General features: G+C 44.4%; 1 protein-coding gene across 1 annotated transcript in view; it reads right to left on the bottom strand.

Annotated features, from left to right (window-relative positions):
• Nucleotides 1-24,155, bottom strand: part of CLPB (ClpB family mitochondrial disaggregase) — a 187,643-nt gene that overhangs the window by 105,183 nt on the left and 58,305 nt on the right. The window contains exon 4 of the mRNA XM_066250604.1: nt 8,784-8,887. Coding sequence (XP_066106701.1) covers nt 8,784-8,887 — 104 coding nt within the window. The remainder of the gene's footprint in view (nt 1-8,783; nt 8,888-24,155) is intronic.

The following is a 24,155-nucleotide window of genomic DNA, read 5'->3' as shown; positions in this document are numbered from 1 at the left end:
CTCCTGTTTCCAACTTCAGAAAAATACAATACAATACAATACAATAAAATAAAATAAAAAATAAAGCAGTTCAAGCACAAGACAACAATGAACACCAGTAGTCTAGCTCATACTACTCAGAGTAGGAGTCTGTTAGATATGCAAAAATCTCAGGTCCCACCCAGACCTACTAAATCAGAATTTCTGGAGGTGAGGCCCAGAAATCTGTTTTAACACACTTGCTAGGTGACTCTTATTTCCTTAGAAACCTTATTACCGCCATCCGAGTTTGTGCTGTCCCGGGGCATACATTCTCTGCTGGCTAGGGCTGGGCATGCAGTGGGTGCTGGGTGGTTAACTTATACTAAACAGATGAACTAGGATGAGACCACTCCTTGGCATGCCCTGGGGAGGGAAAAAAATATTAGAGCACAGTTTCATTACCGCCAGTGGGGATTCCTAGCCACCTCCTGAATTCCAGGACACTTGTCCACTGGTTTGTGATGTGCCAGCTTGCACCATCCTGTTCCCCATCTGAAGACAGAGATGAGGAGGTCAGCTGCAGCAGATGAGGACCTGCAGCCTCTGGAGCTATGGGAAGGGACCACCTGAGCTGATAAGGATCAATACGGCAGGCCCAGCCTGGAAAGCCAGGCCCTCTGCCCCCAGAAGGGCCCTATGCCAATTCAGCTTCAGCACAACTCATCTTTATTCAGCTGCCACATGGAGCTGAGAAGAGAAGCTGACTTATAGTCTGCTCTGGCCACGTTTCTGCCGTGTTTTATTGTTTTAATTGTACATATGAGAGGCGCTCAGAGTACTTGCTTGCATTTCTGACAGCCCCAGACACCCAATGTTTATAATAGTTACTTACAAGCAGCCAGCGGCATCCCTGGCTGGGCGACTAGTTTTCTGTTACCACTAATTTACTGCCTCCTCCACCTGAGGATTGGGGTCCACTACCCGTCAGCCAGCCACAAGTGGAACTACTCTCCTGGAGTGGGCATGGGTGGGGGCATGGGTGGGGTGGAGGCCCTAAGTGGAATGTGGTCATGGTCAGAGAATGAGTTGGCAGAGCAGCAGCTGTGATCTTCATGTTCCCCTCTACCTGTGTCCCATGTATGCCTTTCTCAAGCTGGGTCCCCTGCTCACAATCTTGTTTTTACCCTTCAAAGCCCAGGTCAAATCCTACTTCTTTTAAGTACATTACTTGCTCTAATGGCGAGCCTAGAGTTTCTAGAACCTTAAAAATGACATGGCTGACATGGACCTTGGAGGCCAGAAACCAATGTCCCAGGGCAAGATACTCTTTACAGAATCCCTATTGGGCAGACTAGTCTCTTGTCAGTGCTCTTTGAGTGGTGAGTTGCTCAGTACCTCTAAGCCTGCGTTATACAAGCCAAAATCTACCCCCATAAAGAAATCCTTCATTAAAGATCACTATGCTTTACACATGATATTTCTGTTCATCTTAACAACCCTATAACATAGGTATTGTTATCCCTATGACACAAATGAGAAAACTGAAATTCACTTGCTGAAGATCACACAGCTAGTAAGTTAAGTGACAGCTTAGATGAACCATGACTGGTTGGCATCAAAGCCTGCCCTTTCTCCAGGACACCATCATGCCTCTAAATATGCCACTCTAAGGGCTGGAGAGAATGGGCAGAATAGTCAGGTCAACAAGGTTTCTCTGCCAAACACCTTGGCACTGCCTCTACCAGTAAACCACCAGAAATGCGAACACTGTAAGGGTGGAAGATATTGTGATGTGCCTAACTGAGCAGGCTCCTTATTAAGGAGCAATGGCCATATGTACAACAGGAGAAGCATTTCACTAGGAAGGGGGCAATCAGTTCCAAAGTCATCAAAAAGGCCAGGAAGTTTCTTTCTTCTCCAGGCTATGACTATCCTGAGAACACAAGGCAACATCTCCAATGCCCTTTGGTTTCCCTTATCTGATTCTCTTTCCTCTTTACACCTTGAATGCTGGTATATTGAATGTGGGACTTAGCCTCTCACCCCCTCACTTTAACTTCTTTTCTTGGGCAGTTTCAATCACATCCATTTCCTCAGGGAAATGACAGTGACTCCTAAATCCCTATCTCCTGCCAGACTTCTCCTTTGAACTCCAGACCCACACATCCAACTGTTCACCCAAAGCAGAAATTGAGGTGTCACTACGGAGGTCTCCTTGTCCATCAATTCCCACATTCCACTAAAAACTCAACCTCTTCCTAATATTTTTCTAATACCTATTTTCTCCATTCCCAAAGATCACTTTTAGAAGTCTTCAGGAATGATAGGTGCATTTTGGGGGAGAGGGGCACAGCTTCTCATCTAATTCTCAAAGGGGTCCATCACCCCCTAAAGGTCAAGAGTCATTGCTAATCTCTCTCTCTTTCAATTCATTCATCCCCATCATGTCAGAATGGCCCATCTAGAATGCAAATGTAAACTGAGCAAAACTCTGCTTAAAATCCTTTGATGGCTTTCAGAAAACAGTATGAGCTCCCTAGAACTGCCTTTCAAAATTCTTCCCATGTGAAACCCCAATTCCCTCTCCACTCTTCTTACTATTTTTCTTAGCACTGTGGCCAATGATTCTATCTGCTGTCACCTACTCACCCCACGTCTCTGCATGTATTAGTCCTCCTGCCTGAAGGTTCATTCTTCTTAGTCTGCCTGGCAACTTCCAACTCATCCTTAAGACCTAATTCAAAGTCACTTTCCCTGTGATACTTCCCAGACACCAGCGTGCCATGAGGTAGAGCTTACCAGTAACTTTATCAGTGCTACCTAGAGCCTTTGTACACCTACCTTTGCATTTGCCACTCTGCACTGTGATGCCTTGTCCATAAGGCTGTCTTATTTACTGGGAGCAATGTTGAGGGGCTAGAGCAGGGGTAGTCAACCTTTTTATACCTACCACCCACTTTTGTATCTCTGTTAGTAGTAAAATTTTCTAACCGCCCACCGGTTCCACAGTAATGGTGATTTATAAAGTAGGGAAGTAACTTCATTTTATAAAATTTATAAAGCAGAGTTACAGCAAGTTAAAGCATATAATAATAATTACTTACCAAGTACTTTATGTCAGATTTTTGCTAAGTTTGGCAGAATATATCTTTATAAAACATATAGTTAGTTAAATCTATCTTTTATTTATACTTTGGTTGCTCCACTATCACCCACCATGAAAACTGGAATGCCCACTAGTGGGCAGTAGGGACCAGATTGACTACCACTGGGCTAGAGCATATAAATTCATTTTTGTATTCCCAATATCATGCTGAATTATAAATAAAACAAATAAGCAATTGTAATTGTAGAACACTTTACAATTTACACAACACATACTTTATCTCTTGATCTGTACAATACTGATAAGGCAGACAAGGAAGATATTACTTGCTTTTAGGAAGGTCTTGCCAAGGTCACAAAACTATAATTTACCACCTCCCTTCAGCACTGAGCACAGGATGAGGCCCACAGAAAAACCCATTAAAAATCTGATGGACTTTGGTACTGACTCCATGCTCCAATGAAGCTGGATAGTAAAAGACTGTCCAAATTTCCTGAGCTTGTGACTTTCCTTTGAATCTGCCTAGAAACACTCTGGGCAAGGGGAATCACCTCTTGTTCTACTCTACCCTCTTCACACATTCCCACAAGTCAGGTACTTTCCTGTGAAAAGTCAATGCAATCCAAAGAAAGGGGAACAACAGGATCCTTTTGTTTCTGTCTACTTCATCAATGAGAATGACCAACAGCTAGGTATAGCACCTTGTATACAGTAGGCAGTGAATAATTATTGGTTGTATGAATGAAAGAATGAGATAGCTATAAATGGAAAAAGAATAAATATGGCTAAGAAGAAGCCAAAGGCTTAGTCTGCTAAGGAGAGAAGAGATTCCTGAGATGATACTAAAGGTACTGTCACTCTCTAGCCATAGAGCCCATGAATTTGGAGAGCAGAATATAACCAAATTGATATACCAGGAAAATCGGATGAGCTGCCAGAAAACTGTGATAGACAAAGGTAGTCTGGCATTAAAAAAAAAGTGCTGCCTGACCAGGCGGTGGCTCAGTGGATAAAGCGCTGGACTGGGATGCTGAGGACCCAGGTTCGAGACTCCGAGGTTGCCAGCTTGAGTGCGGGCTCATCTGCCTTGAGCAAAATAAAAAATGCTTACCAGCTTAGACCCAAGGTCGCTGGCTCAAGCAAGGGATTACTCGGTCTGCTGAAGGCCTGCGGTCAAGGCACATATGAGAAAGCAATCAATGAACAACTAAGATGTCGCAACAAAAAAACTGATGATTGATGCTTCTCATCTCTCTCCGTTCCTGTCTGTCTGTCCCTGTCTATCCTTCTCTCTGACTCTCTCTCTCTGTCCCTGTAAATTAAAAAAAAAGTGCTGAGAGGTAGCTCTTGCAAGCTACAAAACAGTGAGTTTATCAATGATTCCTGAAAAATTTCTAGACTGTATTTTTTTTCTTTTTTTTTCTTTTTCTTAATTTTTGTATTTTTCTGAAGCTGGAAACGGGGAGAGACAGTCAGACAGACTCCCGCATGCGCCCGACCGGGATCCACCCGGCATGCCCACCAGGGGCGACGCTCTGCCCACCCGGGGGCGATGCTCTGCCCCTCCGGGGCATCGCTCTGCCGCGACCAGAGCCACTCCAGCGCCTGGGGCCGAGGCCAAGGAGCCATCCCCAGCGCCCGGGCCATCTCCGCTCCAATGGAGCCTTGGCTGCGGGAGGGGAAGAGAGAGACAGAGAGGAAGGAGGGGGTGGGGGTGGAGAAGCAAATGGGCGCTTCTCCTATGTGCCCTGGTCGGGAATCGAACCCGGGTCCCCCGCACGCCAGGCCGACGCTCTACTGCTGAGCCAACCGGCCAGGGCCCTAGACTGTATTTTTTTTAATGGTTCTTAAACACTCAGGCACTAGTATGGGTTCCCTGAGGAGGAGACCAGACCTTTACAGACAACCTAACATCTGTTTGGGAAAGGGTTCCTAGTCAAAAGTTTGACAAATGCTAAACATTTTATTTTAGCAGAATATCTGAGAAATCCCTTAAAATTTTGTGGACACGACAAAAAAGAATCAAGTTTGGTAGATTTATAGTTGTTAATGTTGAATAATGCCTCAAAATTGTCCTGATCATGTGGTCTAGGGCTCTGTACTTTAATAGGGTTCTTATAAACACTTCATCAAAGACTAGTAAAGTCCATGACGACAGTGATTTTGTCTAACTCAAGTGCCCAGAACAGTGACTGCTAAACAGACATGTAATTAATAAAAATTTTAAAATTATTTTCAAATAAATAAAAGAATCCATAGAAAGCCTGTTCACTAAATTTATAGATCACTCAAAATAAGCAGATACCTAACATTTTATCTTTATTTCATGATAGATACAATAGCCTTTTCCAATATTTTTGTTGTCTATCTACCTACCTACCTACTTACCTAGAATGTAAGCTGGCTAACACAAGAATTGAAAAGATTCAAGAGATGGACCAAAGAAAAAAAAAGACAAAAAGAAGGAAGGAGAAATGAAGCAGGCATTGTTCTAGGCACTTGAGTTAGACAGGATCCCTGCCAACATGTACTTTATGTGCTAGTCTTTGATTTCAACGGAAGGAAAGAGAAGGGGGAGGAGGGAGGGAGGGAGGGAGGGAGGGAGGGGAGGAGGGGAGGAAGACATGGAGGAAAGAAGGAGAAAATATCTAGAACAGGTAAACTTCAGCCTAGGTCAAATCCAGCTTGTTGCCTATTTTTGTAGTTTTATTGGAACATATCAATGCATGTTCAATCATGTACTGTTTGTGGCTGCTTCAGCACCAGAATGGCCAAGCTGAGTAGTCACAACTGAGAGTGAAGAGCTCACAAAGTTTAAAATGGAATATCTGGCTGATCACTGATCTAGAATATTGAATATATGCATCAACCTGGAGAGAACTATTAGAACACAAAGGCAGAAAACTTGAATGCAGGGGGTAGAGATGGTGCAACAGCAGAGGATGGACTAGATGACGTCCCAGCTCTGAGATTCTATGGAATCAAAAATGCTTACTGAGTTCTGCTGGGATCCTGAGAGCAGGTGAGAAAGCACTGAAATCATCCCTTCCCCTTCTTCTGGCCCTGCCTCCTAGGTAAATGCTCTTCCTTACTTTTTCGTAAGAGCTGAGGCAGACAGCAAAGCTGTGTCTGAGTGAAGAGAGGATAGCCTACAAGCTGAGTCCCTTCATCTGAGGCTGCAAATATAGGGCAAATCTGATAGGAAATTCTCCTGCTTGAAACATAAAGTGAATATAGTTCTTCCAGTTCAGTGGGACTTGAAGGAGGTACAGGTCATGGTCTGCACATGGAACTGTCAGCTGAGGGAGGAAGAAAGGCATGGAAAGATGAGAGTTCAACTAACCACACACAAAAGGCCAAGATTTAGAGAACGTTAAAAAGAGCATCTGAGAGCAGATTGCAATTATTGCCAAGGACAGGAAAGGCTTTGTGGAGGAACTAGCTGCAGCAGTAGAGCTTGACAGAAGTAGTGGCTTTAGAGAGGTGAACAGGTGGGGAAGGGCAACTTCACACTCATCCAGGCAGCAACACTCAGATGCGCTTAACGTTCCCCTCATGCTACCAGTTTGAGACACCTTGCTGGCGCAGCAATGACACCTTTGCTCTCTGGGCTACTACACCCACAGCAGTCTCGCAGCCTCCCTGACAGCTCTTGCTGCTTTGGCTGAACTTCCCTCCAGGTCAATGTTCTGACCGGCAGGCAGTCAGCATGGCTGACTGTCTCCTGGGCATCACTGCCAACCCTAAAGCAGCAACTGCTCCACTGCCCTGCTGCTAGGAGCTGAGAGGAACCTCAGCCTCGGCGCATGGTCCAGGGTAATGGGCAGGCAGGGGGGCCAGTCTAGACAAGCAAAAGCTCAAATGTAAAGTGTTCATTTCCCCCTGCAGCCTAAGTGACTTGCCCTTTTCTCAACCCCACTTAGGAGGAACTACTCACCAGAAGCTATAGCAACTGAGCTGCCCGGGTACCCTCTAAAACAGTGGTCCCCAACCCCTGAGCCACGGACGGGTACTGGTCCGTGGGCCATTTGGTACCAGTCCGCAGAGAAAGAATAAATAACTTACATTATTTCCGTTTTATTTATATTTAAGTCTGAACGATGTTTTATTTTTTTTTAATTTTTTATTTATTTATTTTTTACAGAGACAGAGAGTGAGTCAAGAGAGGGATAGACAGGGACAGAGAGACAGGAACGGAGAGAGATGAGAAGCATTAATCATTAGTTTTTCATTGCACATTGCAACACCTTAGTTGTTCATTGATTGCTTTCTCATATGTGCCTTGACCATGGGCCTTCAGCAGTCTGAGTAACCCCTTGCTGGAGCCAGTGACCTTGGGTTCAAGCTAATGGGCTTTTTGCTCAAACCAGATGAGCCTGAGCTCAAGCTGGCGACCTCGGGGTCTTGAACCTGGGTCCTCTGCATCCCAGTCTGATGCTCTATCCACTGTGCCACCGCCTGGTTAGGCTGATGTTTTATTTTTAAAAAATGACCAGATTCCCTCTGTTACATCCGTCTAAGACTCTTGATGCTTGTCTCAGTCACGTGATACATTTATCCGTCCCACCCTAAAGGCCGGTCCATGAAAATATTTTCTGATATTAAACTGGTCCATGGCCCAAAAAAGATTGGGGACCACTGCTCTAAAAGACATGTAACTGCCTGACCAGGAGGTGGCGCAGTGGATAGAGCGTCGGACTGGGATGCGAAGGACCCAGGTTCAAGATCCCGAGGTCGCCAGCTTGAGAACAGACTCATCAGGTTTGAGCAAAGCTCACCAGCTTGGACCCAAGGTCGCTGGCTCAAGCAAGGGGTTACTTGGTCTGCTGAAGGCCCGCGGTCAAGGCACATATGAGAAAGCAATCAATGAACAACTAAGGTGTTGCAACGCGCAATGAAAAACTAATGATTGATGCTTCTCATCTCTCTCCGTTCCTGTCTGTCCCTGTCTATCCCTCTCTCTGACTCACTCACCGTCTCTGTAAAATAAATAAATAAATAAATAATTAAAAAAAAAAAAAAAAAAGACATGTAACCAAGCCCTGGTATGGGTGCACACTGCTGCTTTCTTCTGAAGACATCCTAATAACCACCATGCAACACCCTGGGTAGACACTGATGACCACCCATTTTATACACATAGGCATCAAGGCACAGAGAAAGCCCACTATTTGTACAGAGTCACACAGTAAGTTGAGGGGCCAGTCCCAGAGATAGGATTGTATTTTACATATAGGAGGAGGGAAAAAGCACTATTAAGAGTAGTGTTGAGAGATTTCTGAGCTTGAGGAAAGCAGTGAGGCTGTTTTCTAGTTGACAGGGTAAGTCTGCAGGAAGTATAAGAGAAACAAATCTACCTTCCATCCAGTTGCCTTGTTTTATGGAAACCTGCTCCACTGTCCTCTCATTTGAGGCTTCACAGGCTGAAGTGCTTTTGGGAGAACACCAGCTGTAAGGTTCCCCTCACTCCCAATCCAGTCATGAAGTCAGGGCTTTAATTTATTATTCTCCAAGACTTTTGAAGTGACATAAATTACAGAGCCTGAAGGGGCTGTGAAGGGCATCTGTTCCAAGTCCTTTGGGTTATCCCTGAGTTCCCAGAGGACAAGGGCCTTGCAGGCCCTCACTCTGACTTGCTGGTAGAACTGACATAGAGCACAGCTGCCTGGAAGCCACAAGGAGGAGTGCTCAGAACAGCAGGGTAGCTTGCACTTACCTTCCAAAGAATGGATTCCCTGCTCCTTGGCAGTCTTGTAAACACTGCTGAAATTGTCCCCAAGGTTTGCGTCAGCACCAGCAGCAAGCAGGACCTGCACCACACTGGAAGAAATCAGACAGAAGTGTCAAAAGCAGGAAAGGGCCAGGAAGTAGAGACCTAGTTTCTGAAGCATGTTTGAGGATTATATTTGCCTCTACTCATGAGTGGTAACAGTAGAAAGAACAGTAACTCTGTGATTCTCAAAGGCAGGAGTAGAAGAGCTGGTTCTGAAACTTACTGGCTGAGGCTCTGGACAAGTTATCTATCCCTGTTTAGGGCTTGGTTTCCACAACTGTAAAGACAAAATGTTTATTCAACAATTACTTATCCAATTCTATATTCTGGTCACTGTCCCAGGGGCTAGGGTCTGTGCCCTCATGGAGCTCACAATATTCTGGAAAGTACAAGAGTTTAGTAAAAAATTACAGCAAACCGTGATGAAGGCTATGATGGAAGAAGTGCTGTTTGCAGTGAGAAACCGAGGGCATCAAGAAGGGACTCCCAGTGGTATTTAAGGTACTGAAGATTTGAAAGCTGAAGAGCGAGATCTGGGATGGTGAAGTGGGAGGACTCCCTGTATTTTACAAATCTTGGAGGCAAAAAAGTACAGTGCCAGAAGAAAGCAGAGTGGAGTACAGTGTAAGGGGAAGAACAGTGGGAGAGGTAGCCACTGAAGAGCTTAGGGGGGAAGTCACATGACAACATACGCTTTTCCTCCCCACTTCAAAAGATACACATACTTTAAAACTTGGAAACTAAATTAAAAATTAAATTACAAATGAAAAGTCTCCCTTTATATCCATGTCCTTCAGCTAAGTTCCAGTGGTAACCACTATTTATAGTGTTTCCTTCCAAACCTTCACTTTTGAAAGAGTCGCCCCAGTGGCTGTGCAAGAATGGACTGGAGGGAGCAGGACCAGAGGCAGAAGCCTCCACAGGGTCGTAGTGAGGTTGAATTAGGTAAATGTATAAAGCACCAGCATAGTGCTTAACCCAGGAAGTGCTCTGTTGATGTCAGCTTCCCTTATACTATGTAAAGCTCTGGCTAATGCTTTTTTTTCCTAATAAAGGACTCATGTTCACTATAGAAAATTCAGAAAAATATACATAATCAAAAAGAAGAAAATGTTATTAGAATATACATTCGTCCAGCTTTTCCAAAGTATACATACTTTTTTTTTTTTTACAAAAATGGGATCACACATAAACTCTAACACAAACATATACACCTTGCATGTTTTAAATATTTACCACATTTTTTTTAATTTTTATTTATTTATTTATTTTTTACAGAGACAGAGAGTGAGTCAGAGAGAGGGATAGACAGGGACAGAGAGAGATGAGAAGCATCAATCATTAGTTTTTCATTGCACATTGCAACACCTTAATTGTTCATTGATTGCTTTCTCATACGTGCCTTGACCACGGGCCTTCAGCAGACTGAGTAACCCCTTGCTGGAGCCAGCGACCTTGGGTTCAAGCTGGTGGGCTTTTTACTCAAACCAGATGAGCCCACACTCAAGCTGGCGACCTCAGGGTCTCGTACCCGGGTCCTCTGCATCCCAGTCCAACGCTCTATCCACTGCGCCACCACCTGGTCAGGCTTACCACATTATTTTTTAATGACTGCACAGTACCCTACTACAGATTAATCTTTACTTAGCCAATCCCACATTGTAAAACAATTATATTATTTGCAAATATTATAATAATACAATATCTCTGATTATTTCCTCTAAATAAATACCCAGGAAATGAGGTTCTAGGTCAAAAGTATGTATATAAGTATTCTTTTGTGGGTGTGTGTGTGTGACAGAGACAGAGAGAGGGACAGACAGGAAGAGAGAGAGATGAGAAGCATCAATTCTCAGTTGTAGCACCTTAGTTGTTGATTGATTGCTTTCTCATATGTCCCTTGGGGGGGGGGGGACTACAGCAGACCAAGTAACCCCTTGCTCAAGCCAGTGACCTTGGGCTCAAGCTGGTGAGCCTTGCTCAAACCAGATGAGCCTGCGCTCAAGCTGGCGACCTTGGGATTTCAAACCTGGGTTCTCTGTGTCCCAGTCCAACGCTCTATCACGGCACCACCGCCTGGTCAGGCAAAAGTATAAGCATTTTTAAGAGTTTTGATAAGTAACTAAATTACCTTTCAGAAGGACTGTTCCAAATTCTTTTTTTTTTTAAGAGAGACAGGGTGACAGACAGACAGATAAACAGGAAGGGAGAGAAGTGAGAAGCATCAACTCATAGTTGTGGCACTATCGCTTCTCATATGCATTTTGACTGGGGGACTCCAGCCAAGCCAGTGACCCTGTGCTCAAGCCAGAGACCTCAGGGTTTCGAACCTGGGTTCTCAGCATCCCTGGTCAACATGTTATCTACTGCACCATTAGCAGTCAGGTGAGGACTGTACAAATTTTTTTTAATATTTTTTCTGATACAAATAGGTTATTTTATTTATTCATTTATTTATTTATTTATTATTATTTTTTACAGAGACAGAGAGAGAGTCAGAGAGAGGGATAGACAGGGACAGACAGACAGGAACGGATAGAGATGAGAAGCATCAATCATCAGTTTTTTGTTGCAACTCCTTAGTTGTTCATTGATTGCTTTCTCATATGTGCCTTGACCACGGGCCTTCAGTAGATCGAGTAACCCCTTGCTCGAGCCAGCGACCTTGGGTCCAAACTGGTGAGCTTTGCTCAAACCAGATGAGCCTGCGCTCAAGCTGGCAACCTCAGGGTCTCGAACCTGGATTCTCTGCATCCCAGTCCGGTGCTCTATCCACTGCGCCACTGCCTGGTCAGGCTGTACCAATTTTTATTCTCACTAGCAGAGGATGAAGGAAAGTAACTCCTGTGCTTTTCTGTCACCAAAACAGGATGCTGTTTTCATTTCCATAATGTGCTAAGCTGATAAAATGGAATCACATTGCTGCTTCAACTTGCGTTTCTTTGATTTCTAGTGAGGTTGGACTTTTAAAAAAATATGTTTAACAGTCAGTTGTGTTTCTTTTTTCACAAATCCCTTATTCATGTCCTTTGACTATTTCTTCCCTGCGTATGTTAATCTTTTGCTTAATGACTTTCAAAACTGTTAATACTTTTGAAGGCATCAATGGCAAAAGCTTTTTAAAATTACTCTACTGTAACTATTAAAAGCCCAAGTGTAGTTTTAGTTTTTCAATATCTGTAACCAGTGGTATTAATGGTTTTCCCTGTAATCACTTGGTTCAAATTTCATTTCCATCAACAGGCACAGGATCTGACTCAATTATCTGTTGAATGGATAAGTGAATTTTGATAGTTCCTATGCACTTACACACACAGTCCTCATAGGTAAGCCACAGAACCAGAATCCATCTCCCAAGTAGCTCAGGCTCTTCCACAGCTAATCTAACATGGTCAGGTAACTCTCTGGTGCCTACTCATCTTACCTAAAAGGAACTCCTGGCAGGCAGCTGTCACAGGTAATTTATTCAGGATATGGATTAAGATCCCAAAGAGAGCCTGACCAGGTGATGGTGCAGTGGATAGAGCATCAACCTCGGATGCTAAGGACCCAGGCTAGAGACCCCGAGGTCCCCAGCTTGAGCCCAAGGTCACTGGCTTGGATGAAGCCCCCGGATGAAGGAACGTATGAGAATCAATCAATGAACAACTAAAGTGCCTCAACTATGAGGTGATGCTTTCAATCTCTCTCCCTTCCTATCTCTCTCTCACAAAAAAAGAAAAAGAAAAAAATCCCAAAGAGAAATGAAAAGGGTCTCTAAGCAGTTAAAATCCAGTCTAAAACCTATATATTTAATCCATAGCTGTCCAGGTTCTCACTTGGAGACTATTTATTCTTAGTTTATACATAATTTGGATAAGATTAGCATTAGTCTTCTTGTTTCCCAGAAGATGAAAAGTCAGAGGGTACAGAGGGTTGTTATAGCTAGGTAAACTAACAAAGCAGTAAGGAATAATAGCTGATAAGAACGTTGTGTGGTAGAAAGTTTAAGAACACTGGCATTAAAATCTGGGACAATCTAAGCATCAACATGAATAACGACAGCAATGGATTATAACCAGTGAGTAAAATAAGATTCCACGAGTCTATATTTAAAATAAATTAATAAATAAAAAGGGGAGAAGGGGCCTGACCAGGTAGGTGGTGATGCAGTGGATAGAGCATTGATCTGGGACGCTGAGGACCCAGGATCAAAACCTGAGGTCATCAGCTTGAGTGTGGGCTCATCTGGCTCAAGCGTGGGATCACAGACATGACCCCATGGTCACTGGCTGGAGTCCAAAGGTCACTGGCTTGGCTGGAGCCCCTCGTCAAGGCACGTATGAGAAAGTATTCAATGAAGAACTAAAGTAATGAACCTATAAGTTGATGCTTCCCATCTCTCTCCCTGTCAGTCCCTCTCTCTCTCTAAAACAAAAACAAAAAAATAAACCAACACAAAAGGGAAGAGGGGAAAACTCTTTCTTACTGTAGAATGGCAAGTAATAAATGCGAGGGAGAGATAAAATTAGAAGATCATCATTTGCAGTGTCATAATTATCAAGGATAACAAGAGTATCTATTAATAGTAGTTCATATGGCTATGTTAATATATGTAAAGTGCTTAAAACAATGGCTGACATGTAAGGGCTCAACAAATCATTTCAATGTACTTGACCCTGTGGTTGGGCTGTGGGGAAGTCAAGAGAAGTATAAATTATGACACTTAAGTTGGGAAGACAGCATGCCATTTTATAATAAGCACAGAGGGATATGGGTTCAAATCAAAGCTGACTGTAGTTCAAATCATTTACTGAGTATGGTTTTGGACAACTTAAGACACTACTAAGACTCCACTTCCTTACCAAAATAATGGAGTTAATAATGCCTCCCTTGTAGGTTATGAGATAAGTAATATATAAAACCACAATGCCTGGAATATAGAAGAAGTTCCACAAATATGAGCTCTCTCATCCCTTTATTCATATAATCCTAGTGATAATAACATGCATCTGGGCAAAAGTACACACCAGGTTTGTACTTGACCACCCCCAGGACTAATGCTGGCATAACTCTATGTTAAGAAAGTAGCTCCTCTATATTCTGCACAAGTTAGCTTGTTTTAAAATCTAAGAAAGAAGGATCTGTCGATCTAAATTCAAAGTGACATAATCTGGTTAATCCTCAGCTGTTGTATCCAATCACTATTCAATCACACCCCCTTCCATGGCAGGCTGTCCCTCCTGGCAGCTAGTGTCACTAACTGTACTACCTGGGCCTCTCCAGGTTCATGAGTATTGATTCTCTCTGTCCAATTTGCAGGCTGCAAGACATGTCCAAGCAACCAAGTATGCTGCCCCTGGCCCTGGAGGGCAGACAGTGGTCTGGCAGGATGGGAAGAGGAGAGTGACTAAGGCTCAGCCCTGAGGCTGCTAACTCAATCAAAGGGAATGGGCAATTCACTTCACAAACTTGAAGGCCAAAGAAGGTAAACATCTAAGCTAGTAACTCATTCTGCAACCTTGAGAAGATTCCCTTCACTTTTAATAAAACTAAGGTGACCAATCATCCTCCTTTAGGGAGGACAGTCCTTCTTTTGTAAGTTCTGTCCTCCCTCGAAAAGTGTCCTCCTACATGTCCTCCTTTTTGATATTGGAAGACTAATCTGTAAATGTCTGTATTCGATTGATGCAGAGTTGATCAATTGTGTGTGATGTGACGTATTTGTATCTAAATGAGTACTTTTTTCTTACAATTATTAAAAATTAATAGGCATGTAAGCATAATTACAATATAAAATATTACAAATGTTTTTATTATGCATTTATCACATTATAGTGTATTATTGTTGCAATGAATAAAATGTTTCTTTTATTTACGATATTGTTTTCTTCAATTTATTTTTGTCCTCCTTTTCATTGTAAAAATGTTGGTCACCTTAATAAAACTCAAAAGGCAGCAGCCACACTGTGCGATATAGCAAGGACTAAAGGAACCGTGGCTGCTCAGTGGCCAAGAGTGGCCCCAAACACCATGCCAGATGGCTAGTAGGCTTTTCACTTAACAACCACCAGGTACATCCAACCCAGAGCTCCATGGGGATCAGATCCTTCTTGGAGGGGCCCAGATCAGGCTGGAGAGCTATATGACTATGGTTAGCTTTGGTGACCACAAGAACTTCATGGACCTGTGGGCTACAGCAGGGCAGAAACAGTGGGAGGCTGGCCAGGGAAGAAAAGGCTAAGGCAAGGCTGGAAGTGCCAAGATGTTCATAGTCAAAATAGACCCACAGGGTCCCAGACCAGGTAGCAGAGATGTAAGGCCGAGAGTGAGGTGGCAAGGACAAAAGGCTGAGACAGAACAGTAGACCACAAACAAAGCAAGCAGCCAGGAACCGAGGAATACACTGGTACTAGGGGGCAAGCGATAAGCAGCAGCAACCAGGAGCAGCAAGCAGTGAGGAGACTAGAAATGAAGAGATTTCGCCTCTTGGACATTTTTTTGCTGCAGTAGAAACAAATTCCCAAATTTAGAACTGCTTTTGGGAAAAGGTGACTTCCATGGGGAGATGGTAAGTCAGCCCACTGACTGACAAAGGGAGTTCAGGGTCAGCCATAAAGTCAGAATCAGACAGCACGAAAAGGAGCAGGCATTACTTTTCAAGATGATTCACCAGATGATATCCAGAGACTCCCCACTGTTCTGGTGCTGGCATCCTGGCTCCATTTTGTAGTTTTGGCAGTACTGCCTTAAATCAAGAAGCTGGTACCAGCCTGACCGGGCAGTGGCGCAGTGGATAGAGCATCAAGACTGGGATGCGGAAAACCCAGGTTCGAGACTCCGAGGTTGCCAGCCTGAGCGAGGGCTCATCTGGTTTGAGCAAAAAGCTCACCAAAAGCTCGCTGGCTCAAGCAAGGGGTTACTCGGTCTGCTGAAGGCCCGCGGTCAAGGCACGTATGAAAAAGCAATCAATGAACAATTAAGGTGTTGCAACGTGCAACGAAAAACTAATGATTGATGCTTCTCATCTCTCAGTTCCTGTCTGTCTGTCCCTGTCTATCCCTCTCTCTGACTCTCTCTCTGTAAAAAAAAATAAAAATAAATAAATAAATAAAAATAAAAAATAAAAAATAAATTAAAAAAGAAGCTGGTACCAAATGGGCTATGGTGTATGGCAGGGGTCAAGAACCGTTTTGGCTGAGAGTGCCATGAACGCCACAGATTTTAAAATGTAATTCCGTGAGAGCCATACAACGACCCGTGTATGTTACAACGCATTATCCAATAAAAATTTGGTGTTGTCCCGGAAGACAGCTGTGACTGGCTCCAGCTACCGGCAACCATGAACATGAGCGGTAGGAAATGAATGGATTGTAATACATGAGAATGTTTTATATTTTTAACATTATTATTTCTTTTTATTAAAGATTTTTCTGCGAGCCAGACGCAGCCATCAAAAGAGCCACATCTGACTTGCGAGCCATAGGTTTCCAACTCCTGGTGTATGGGTTTGGCCTTCATGGTCTAAATAGCTGGATTAAAGGGAGCAGAGGACACCATGAAAACATCTCCACTCTAAGGAACTACACTGAACTCCATAGGTATTTACTGGGCAAGGGCTTAAGAATATCAGCAACTCTCTCAGGCAGCTCAGGATTTGGCCTCTGGTCTGTGGAAAGATAAGCATACTGATGCTAGTATCAACCTTAAAGGTTGGAGATAGTCCTGACCTGTGGTGGCTCAGTGGATAAAGCGTCGACCTGGAAATGCTGAGGTCGCTGGTTCGAAACCCTGGGCTTGCCTGGTCAAGGCATATATGGGAGTTGATGCTTCCAGCTCCTCCCCCCTTCTCTCTCTCCCTCTCTCTCTCCTCTCTAAAAAAAAAAAAAAAAAAATGAATTAAAAAAAAAAAAGTAGATACTTTAAAAAAAAAAAAAAAAGGTTGGAGATAATCTCCAGAGGCACTATTTCCCTTACTAATTGAGGCAGTTGGCCCTGGCCCGTTGGCTCAACAGTAGAGCACTGGCCTGGCATGAGGAAGTCCTGGGTTCAAGTCTTGGGTTCAATTCCTAGTCAGAGTACACAGGAGAAGCAACCATCTGCTTCTACACCCCTCCTCCTCTTCCTTCTCTCTCCCTCTTCGTCTTCTGCAGCCATGGCTCAAATGGTTTGAGCAAGTTGGCCCTGGGCACTCCATGGCCTTGCCTTAGGTGCTAAAAATAGCTTGTTTGCTGAGCAATGGAGCAGTGGCTCCAGATAGACAGAGCATCACCCAGTAGGGAGTTTGCTGGGTGGATCCCAGTTGGGGTGTATGCAGGAGTCTGTCTCTGCCTCTCTGCTTCTCATTTAAATAAAAAAATACAAGCCCTGGCCGGTTGGCTCAGTGGTAGAGCATTGGCCTGGTGTGCAGGAGTCCCGGGTTTGATTCCCGGCCAGAGCACACAGGAGAAGCGCCCATCTGCTTCTCCACCCTTCCCCCTCTCCTTCCTCTCTGTCTCTCTCTTCCCTTCCTGAAACCAAGGCTCCATTGGAGCAAAGTTGGCCCGGGCACTGGGGATGGCTCTATGGCCTCTGCCTCAGGCGCTAGAATGGCTCTGGTTGCAACAGAGCAACGCCCCAGATGGGCAGAGCATCGCCCCCTGGTGGGCATGCCGGGTGGATCCCGGGCGGGCGCATGCGGGAGTCTGTCTGACTGCCTCCCCGTTTCCAACTTCAGAAAAATACAAAAAATTAAAAATAAATAAAAATAATAAAAATTGGGGGAGCCAGAAAATGTCCCTAGCCCAAGAGAATAAGGGTTTATCCTTTAGTGACCTGGCTCTAGTAGCAGCACTTGCCCTCCTGTGTGCCTATCAGAATCTGTTCTGTTCTTCCCTCCCCCCATGTGACACACCAAAAGGACTGGGCCTTGCAAATATTGAAGATGAAGTGCGTGAGGGATACCAGCGTACAGACACGCTAGCAAAGGAGCAGCAACAGGTCAAAGCTAGCCATGCTGGGGTGGGGGACAGGCATGCCTGGAAATCTGGCTAATCAGAAATGGTCAGGTCTTAGAAGTTGGCCTGAGGCAGGCCGAAGAATGCAGGTCCGGACCTCAAGACCTCAACAAGTTACACATGTGAATAGGAATGGTAAGCTTTGATTCTAGGCTGAGAGCTAATTTTTTCTCTGCCTTGTTTCTACTGCCTGCTAGTACAAGTATTTATTTTCTGAAGGATACTGAGTGTGGTTAAGTAAGAGGAAGACAGTAGTCTAATAATGAAAGCTAGCAAACTTCTTACATGCCGGGTACTATTTTAAACACTATATATATTCTAACACATTTAATCTTCACAACAACTCTATGATGTATGTTACACATTAAGAAAACTGAGGCACTGAGGGGTTAAGTAACTTGTCCAAGGTTATTCCACTGTAAGAAATGGGGGTGGGATTTGAACCTGGGCAGTGTGGCTACAAAGTCCATGTCTTTATCACTCTGTTACATTGCCTCTCACTTCCCTATATTTACTCCCAAGTAGCTAACCCTCTGTAGGAGCACTTTGTCTCAACTCAGTTTTTAACAGCCCAACAGAAAAATGAGGCAAGGATATAAACAGTCAATTCCCAGAGGAGGAAACAGACAAAAAAGATATTATTAGTATATGAAGAGATATCCTCAAGCTCATTTGTTATTAGAGAAATGCAAATTAAAACAAGATAGTGCCTGACCAGGCGGTGGCGCAGTGGATGGAGCGTCAGACTGGGATGCAGAAGACCCAGGTTCGAGATCCCGAGGTCGCCAGCTTGAGCGGGGGCTCATCTGGTTTGAGCAAAAGCCCACTAGCTTGGACCCAAGGTTGCTGGCTCTAGCAAGGGGTTACTTGATCTGCTGAAGGCCAGCAGTCAAGGCACATATGAGAAAGCAATCAATGAACAACTAAGGTGTTGCAACGCGCAATGAAAAACTAATTGATGCTTCTCATCTCTCTCCATTCCTGTCTGTCTGTCCCTGTCTATCCCTCTCTCTGACTCACTCTCTGTCTCTGTAAAAAAAAAAAAAACAACACACACACACACACACACAAAAAAAAACAAACAAGATAGTACTTTAAATTCAACATATAGCCCTGGCCGGTTGGCTCAGCGGTAGAGCGTCGGCCTAGCGTGCGGAGGACCCGGGTTCGATTCCCGGCCAGGGCACACAGGAGAAGCGCCCATTTGCTTCTCCACCCCTCCGCCGCGCTTTCCCTCTCTGTCTCTCTCTTCCCCTCCCACAGCCAAGGCTCCATTGGAGCAAAGATGGCCCGGGCGCTGGGGATGGCTCTGTGGCCTCTGCCCCAGGCACTAGAGTGGCTCTGGTCGCAACATGGCGACGCCCAGGATGGGCAGAGCATCGCCCCCCTGGTGGGCAGAGCGTCGCCCCTGGTGGGCGTGCCGGGTGGATCCCGGTCGGGCGCATGCGGGAGTCTGTCTGACTGTCTCTCCCTGTTTCCAGCTTCAGAAAAATGGAAAAAAAAAAATTCAACATATAAACAAAAGTTAGAAAGCTGGAAAATGTCAAGTGTTTGGTTAGTATATGGGGTTCTGGGAGTCTTCATGCGCTATCAGGGAAGAGACTGATGGAGCCCTTCTGGAAGCTAAACTTATACTTTGTCAAATTAAAGTACCTTATCGTATAGCCCAGCACTTCTGCTATATCCCAGAGATATCCTTACACAGGCCCACAACCAAGTGCTCATCACCGGGGAACAGATAAGTTAAATGTGGTAGACACATACTATGAACATGATGCAAGAGTTAGAAGAAACAGGCTGGATATACGTTCAGCAGCATAGATAAATGATTTAAGAAAGAGCTGATTCTCTTTCCCCTTCTTTTAGTTATTAATTGAACCTAAAAATTTGTTCCAAAAGTTCATTTCTTGAAGGAGTCTCAGTTACAGAACTTTGGATTCCTATGCTGATAGTGACCTTGGGGACTGAATTAAGGACCCAGAGAAAACAAAAACAATGAACTCCCTGAGCACTAACCATCAAATGTGCCACTCCTCCTGCTGGGAGTGTCCCCTTGCTTCACCTGGCTAGTCCTCATTCTCCTTCAAGGCTCCTCAGTGACCCAATCACCAAATCAGCTGAGCCTTCTCTGTATTCCAGCCTGGCTCCATGACCTTCCTCCTTGTCTGCACTGAACCCTGCACTTACCACCATGGCAGATGGCACTCATCACAGTGTATCACCATTGCCTGGTTACTTTCATTTGTCTTTCTCACTAGACCATTAGGCAAGGGGCATGTCTCAATCTTCTTTCCCAGCTCCTTGATCAGTGCCTGGATCACTATAAGTGGTCAATAAGTGTTTCCTGAATGAGTATGCAAATAAATAAATGAAGGAGGAATAAATGAAATCATTAACTTATTTTGTGGGAAATGGAGGAGAAAAATGGAAGGCAACTGTCTCAGCTCTGCCCAGCCCCATCCCACCAATCGAGGCCACAGGCAGTTTAGCTGTGGAAGACCTCCACCTTCCTCTCCTGAGCACCAGCCCCTTCCTAGGCTACAGGCAGTTCCCAGACAAAGCTGAGGAAATAAACAGGGTGATGGCCCCTATGTGGCAGTTTCTGGGACTCATGGAACTCCCTTTGGAACCACAGTTCCCATGAGGTCTGTTTAAATTTGCTGATCAGGTTGTAATTAGGTTAGAGGTGGGAGCACATGTAGGAAGGCTGGCTCGCACTGTCCTTGATGAGCTCCCATTTTGAGGTCAGTGGGATGTCACAATAGCATGGACAGTTACATCGATTGATGTTAAAGCTTTCTGCTTTCAGTGGCCTGAGGGCCTTGGGGTCGTCACATTGTTTAGGGGAAGAGCGAGGTGTGCTCTGAGGCCTATGCTGGGCCAGGCGAGCAGCTGGAGCTGGTGAAGCAAGAAGGGCAGTGATCCCAGCTCCAAGTCGTCCCCATACAATGTTGAGCTTCAGGAGAAGCTCTGCCAACTCCTCCTCCTCTCCCCCTCCCCCACATCCAAAACACAGGGTCACTGTGATGAGTGTCCTGGGTCCCAGAAAGAAACAAAGAGGTCAGTTCAAGAGGTTTGCTGAAAAGTCAAATGACCTGTGTCTCACTTGGTCTACTAGCTGGTCAGGAAAGCAGGGGCCAGACTACAGACAATTGGTATGTATTATATCTAGAAATCCTGTGGCATGGGAGCATGGGGGCTTAGGGGTATGGGCTGGGAATGAAGAGGGAAGGGAAAGCAGTTTTCTTGTAAAAGCCAGCTTCCTTAGGCAAGTAACGCATAGGTGGAAAGCAAGGTACAGTACTCGTGTAGAAAATGTGTCCCAATTTCCTCAGATGAGCATAATAATTCTTTTGTTTACTTCCCTCAAAAGCTAAAGATCAGTAATCATAAGAAAGCAGCCACAGGGTGTTAAGCACTTTACATTCACTATTTCAGATCCATATAAAATGTGCAATGAGGTATTAGATTCATTTTATAGATGAGTAAACTGAGGCTCAGCTAGACAACGTGAGTTGCCCATGTGTACACATTAAATAAGCACAGGAACCAAGAATCAAATTCAGGTCTCTCTGGGACCAAACCTGGTACACATTCCCCTAAATCACATTGGTTCTCATCCATTCAATTATCCACTGGTCTGCTGTGCTACCTCATAGTTACTGAGCCCCTACTGTGTACCAGAGACAGAGATATATTCAGATGGTAGTTAAAGTAAAGCAGACCACAGCAGCTAGCTGAGATGAGAGGAAGTCCAATTCCGAGAGGGAAGGATCAAAATCGGTGGTGGGCCCAGACAAGATGAGATCATTTGGGACAAGGCTCAAGAAACATGGCACATTAAGCAGAGGGCCATGGAATGCAGGTCACCCGTCACAGGATTTCCAGGAAAATCCCAGTTTCACTTCTTCAGCCTAGATCTAAACACCCTTCCATGTCCTTCAAACTGTGGTTCAAACCTATGGGCCAATATGGTTAAACCCTGGTTATTAGAGATTCTTACCACAATATGGGCCCAGACTAGGCTCTCTCTCGGCAAATGATCCATAAGTATTTAGACTTTGGGCAAAAATAACAAATAAGAAAATCAAAAATATTAGTAACAGCAGCAGATACCTACAATATTTTACTATGTGCTAGGTATTACACTAAGCAGTTTCATCTGTGTTTTAACCTTAGCAACCAACCTATGCTGAGTTAAATGCTATTATTATTCTTCCCATTTTGCAGACGAGAAAACAGAGTTAGTAAAGGTAGAGCTAGGTATTAAACTCAGGCAGTTTCCTTCCAGAGAGCCCTCGTTACTTACTACCATGTCATGCACAACTAGACAATGTGCTCCCCCAAAGCAGAGACTGTGCCTGAAACGTTTCCTCCTGCACAGGGTCTAGTACAGGCCAGTAAATATTTGTTAAATCAATTCACTTCTGGAGCTTTAACACTGCACTGCTGATATACACACTGAGTTTTCAGTCAGCCGCTGGGTTTAACTTGCTAGTATTTCTAAGTTGGGTCTCCTCTCTCTCAATTGGAATTTTAAAGTTGGTTTTGGTTTTAATTGTAGACTGAACACTTACACTTGTTCATTTTTATCATCACAGATTTAACCATTGATCTAGCCACATTTTGCATGTCCCCAAGTCTTTCACCCAACATAACTGCTACCTCTTTAAGCTTCATTTAATCTATCAATTTGATAGGCATTTATCCATGGTCTCAGTGGAATCAGTGATATAACTACTGAATAGGACAGAGCCCCGTGGCTCTGATGTCTTTAAGAACCATATCACAGTCCCTAAACATGAAACACCCTTCCCCATGAAGCTGAATTGGGTTAGGACCAGATGCTCCCCTCGTTCCAACTGATCCCCTCCACAGAGACAGCACTGAACACAGAACCCCAGGACAGGATACAGCACTGGATAAGGGGGGGGGGCACCCTGAGACTATCATGTTATGCAAATGAGCTGGCATTGCTTTCCAGGGAGCAGTGTCTTGGGTTGCCTGAGGTCAAGGCACACGCCTGCCAAACTAGAATCGGGTGCATGTTGGAATTGGAATATCATTACTATGAAACAGGATTATCTTGAGTAACGATTCCAAATGGGATTAGAAATGACTCTTTGTTACTCAGAGATAATCAGCCACAGCAGCAGCAGTGGGTGGGAGAAATGTCAAGCTCGGCACACTTTTCTGGGGGGCACAATGCTGGCATTCTGGGCACCCGGCCAGCACTGTCACCCACCCTTCCTTGCTGGGAAATACTGGGCACTGTCCTGCATTGGGCAGGTGGCCACCTGGGACAAGAGCCAGCACCCATCAAAGCGCCTTGCTCTGGGGTCCCCTGTTCTAGGCCCAGCTTCTCAGATAAAGAGGACTGAAAAAAACCTCTCCAAAACCCTCCTGCAGTAACAGTAATAATTAAGGCACTACCACTATGACTATACTACTAGAAACTAAAAGAAACAAACCCTTATCAAGTGATTACTATCTGGCAGGCATTATTATTCTAAACACTTTACATATATTTACACATTTACACTTCAAAACAGCCTTTTGCAGCATATCCGCTTATCATCTCCATTTTATGGCTGAGTAAACAATCACAGATACCGTATTCCCCATGTATAAGACACACCTTAATTTTGAGGCCCGAAATTTGAAAAAATAAATGTATTAATTAAGTTACTGAACTCAAGTTTTATTCATCATAAAATTCATACAACTCTTCATCACTGTCAAAACTCCCATCTATTAGCTTGTCCTAATCTCTGTCTGATGATGAATCACTGTCTTCAACAAGGAGCACAAAAACAAGCGCAAAAAAGCGGGAAATGCAAGTAAAAAAAACTACAACCACTGTATAAGACACACCCAGTTTTTAGACCCCAAATTTTTTGGAAAAGGGTGCGTCTTAACATGGGGAATACAATAAGTAAAAGATTGCCAAAGTATGTAACTAGTGAGAGGAAGCGCTTGGATTTGAACGCAGGTAATCTGGCTCTAAAGCTCACAAGCTGTATGTACCTCACTGTCACAGCCCGAGAGGACCATGGTCAATGTTGGATAAGGCTTTTTCTTCACACTCGCTGGTCTTCAGACCCTGCCAGTTCTCCTAGCTCTGGCACATTCCTACTTTCTCGCCTTTGTGAACCTGTGCTCACAACGGTCCAACTTCCAGAAATGCTGTCCTAACCCTCCACCTTTAACAATCAAAGTCATGCCCATCTTTCAAGACCCACCTCATCTGAAAGGGCCTCCTTCCATGATTTCCTCCAGCATTCCAGGTGGTCTTTTCTGGGGGCACTGAGCGCATTCTGCCTCATTTAAAGTGAGACTC

This window comes from Saccopteryx bilineata, chromosome 1, assembly GCF_036850765.1.
Source record: "Saccopteryx bilineata isolate mSacBil1 chromosome 1, mSacBil1_pri_phased_curated, whole genome shotgun sequence".
Classification (NCBI taxonomy): Eukaryota; Metazoa; Chordata; class Mammalia; order Chiroptera; family Emballonuridae; genus Saccopteryx; species Saccopteryx bilineata.
This window is presented reverse-complemented; position numbering and strand designations above follow the sequence as displayed.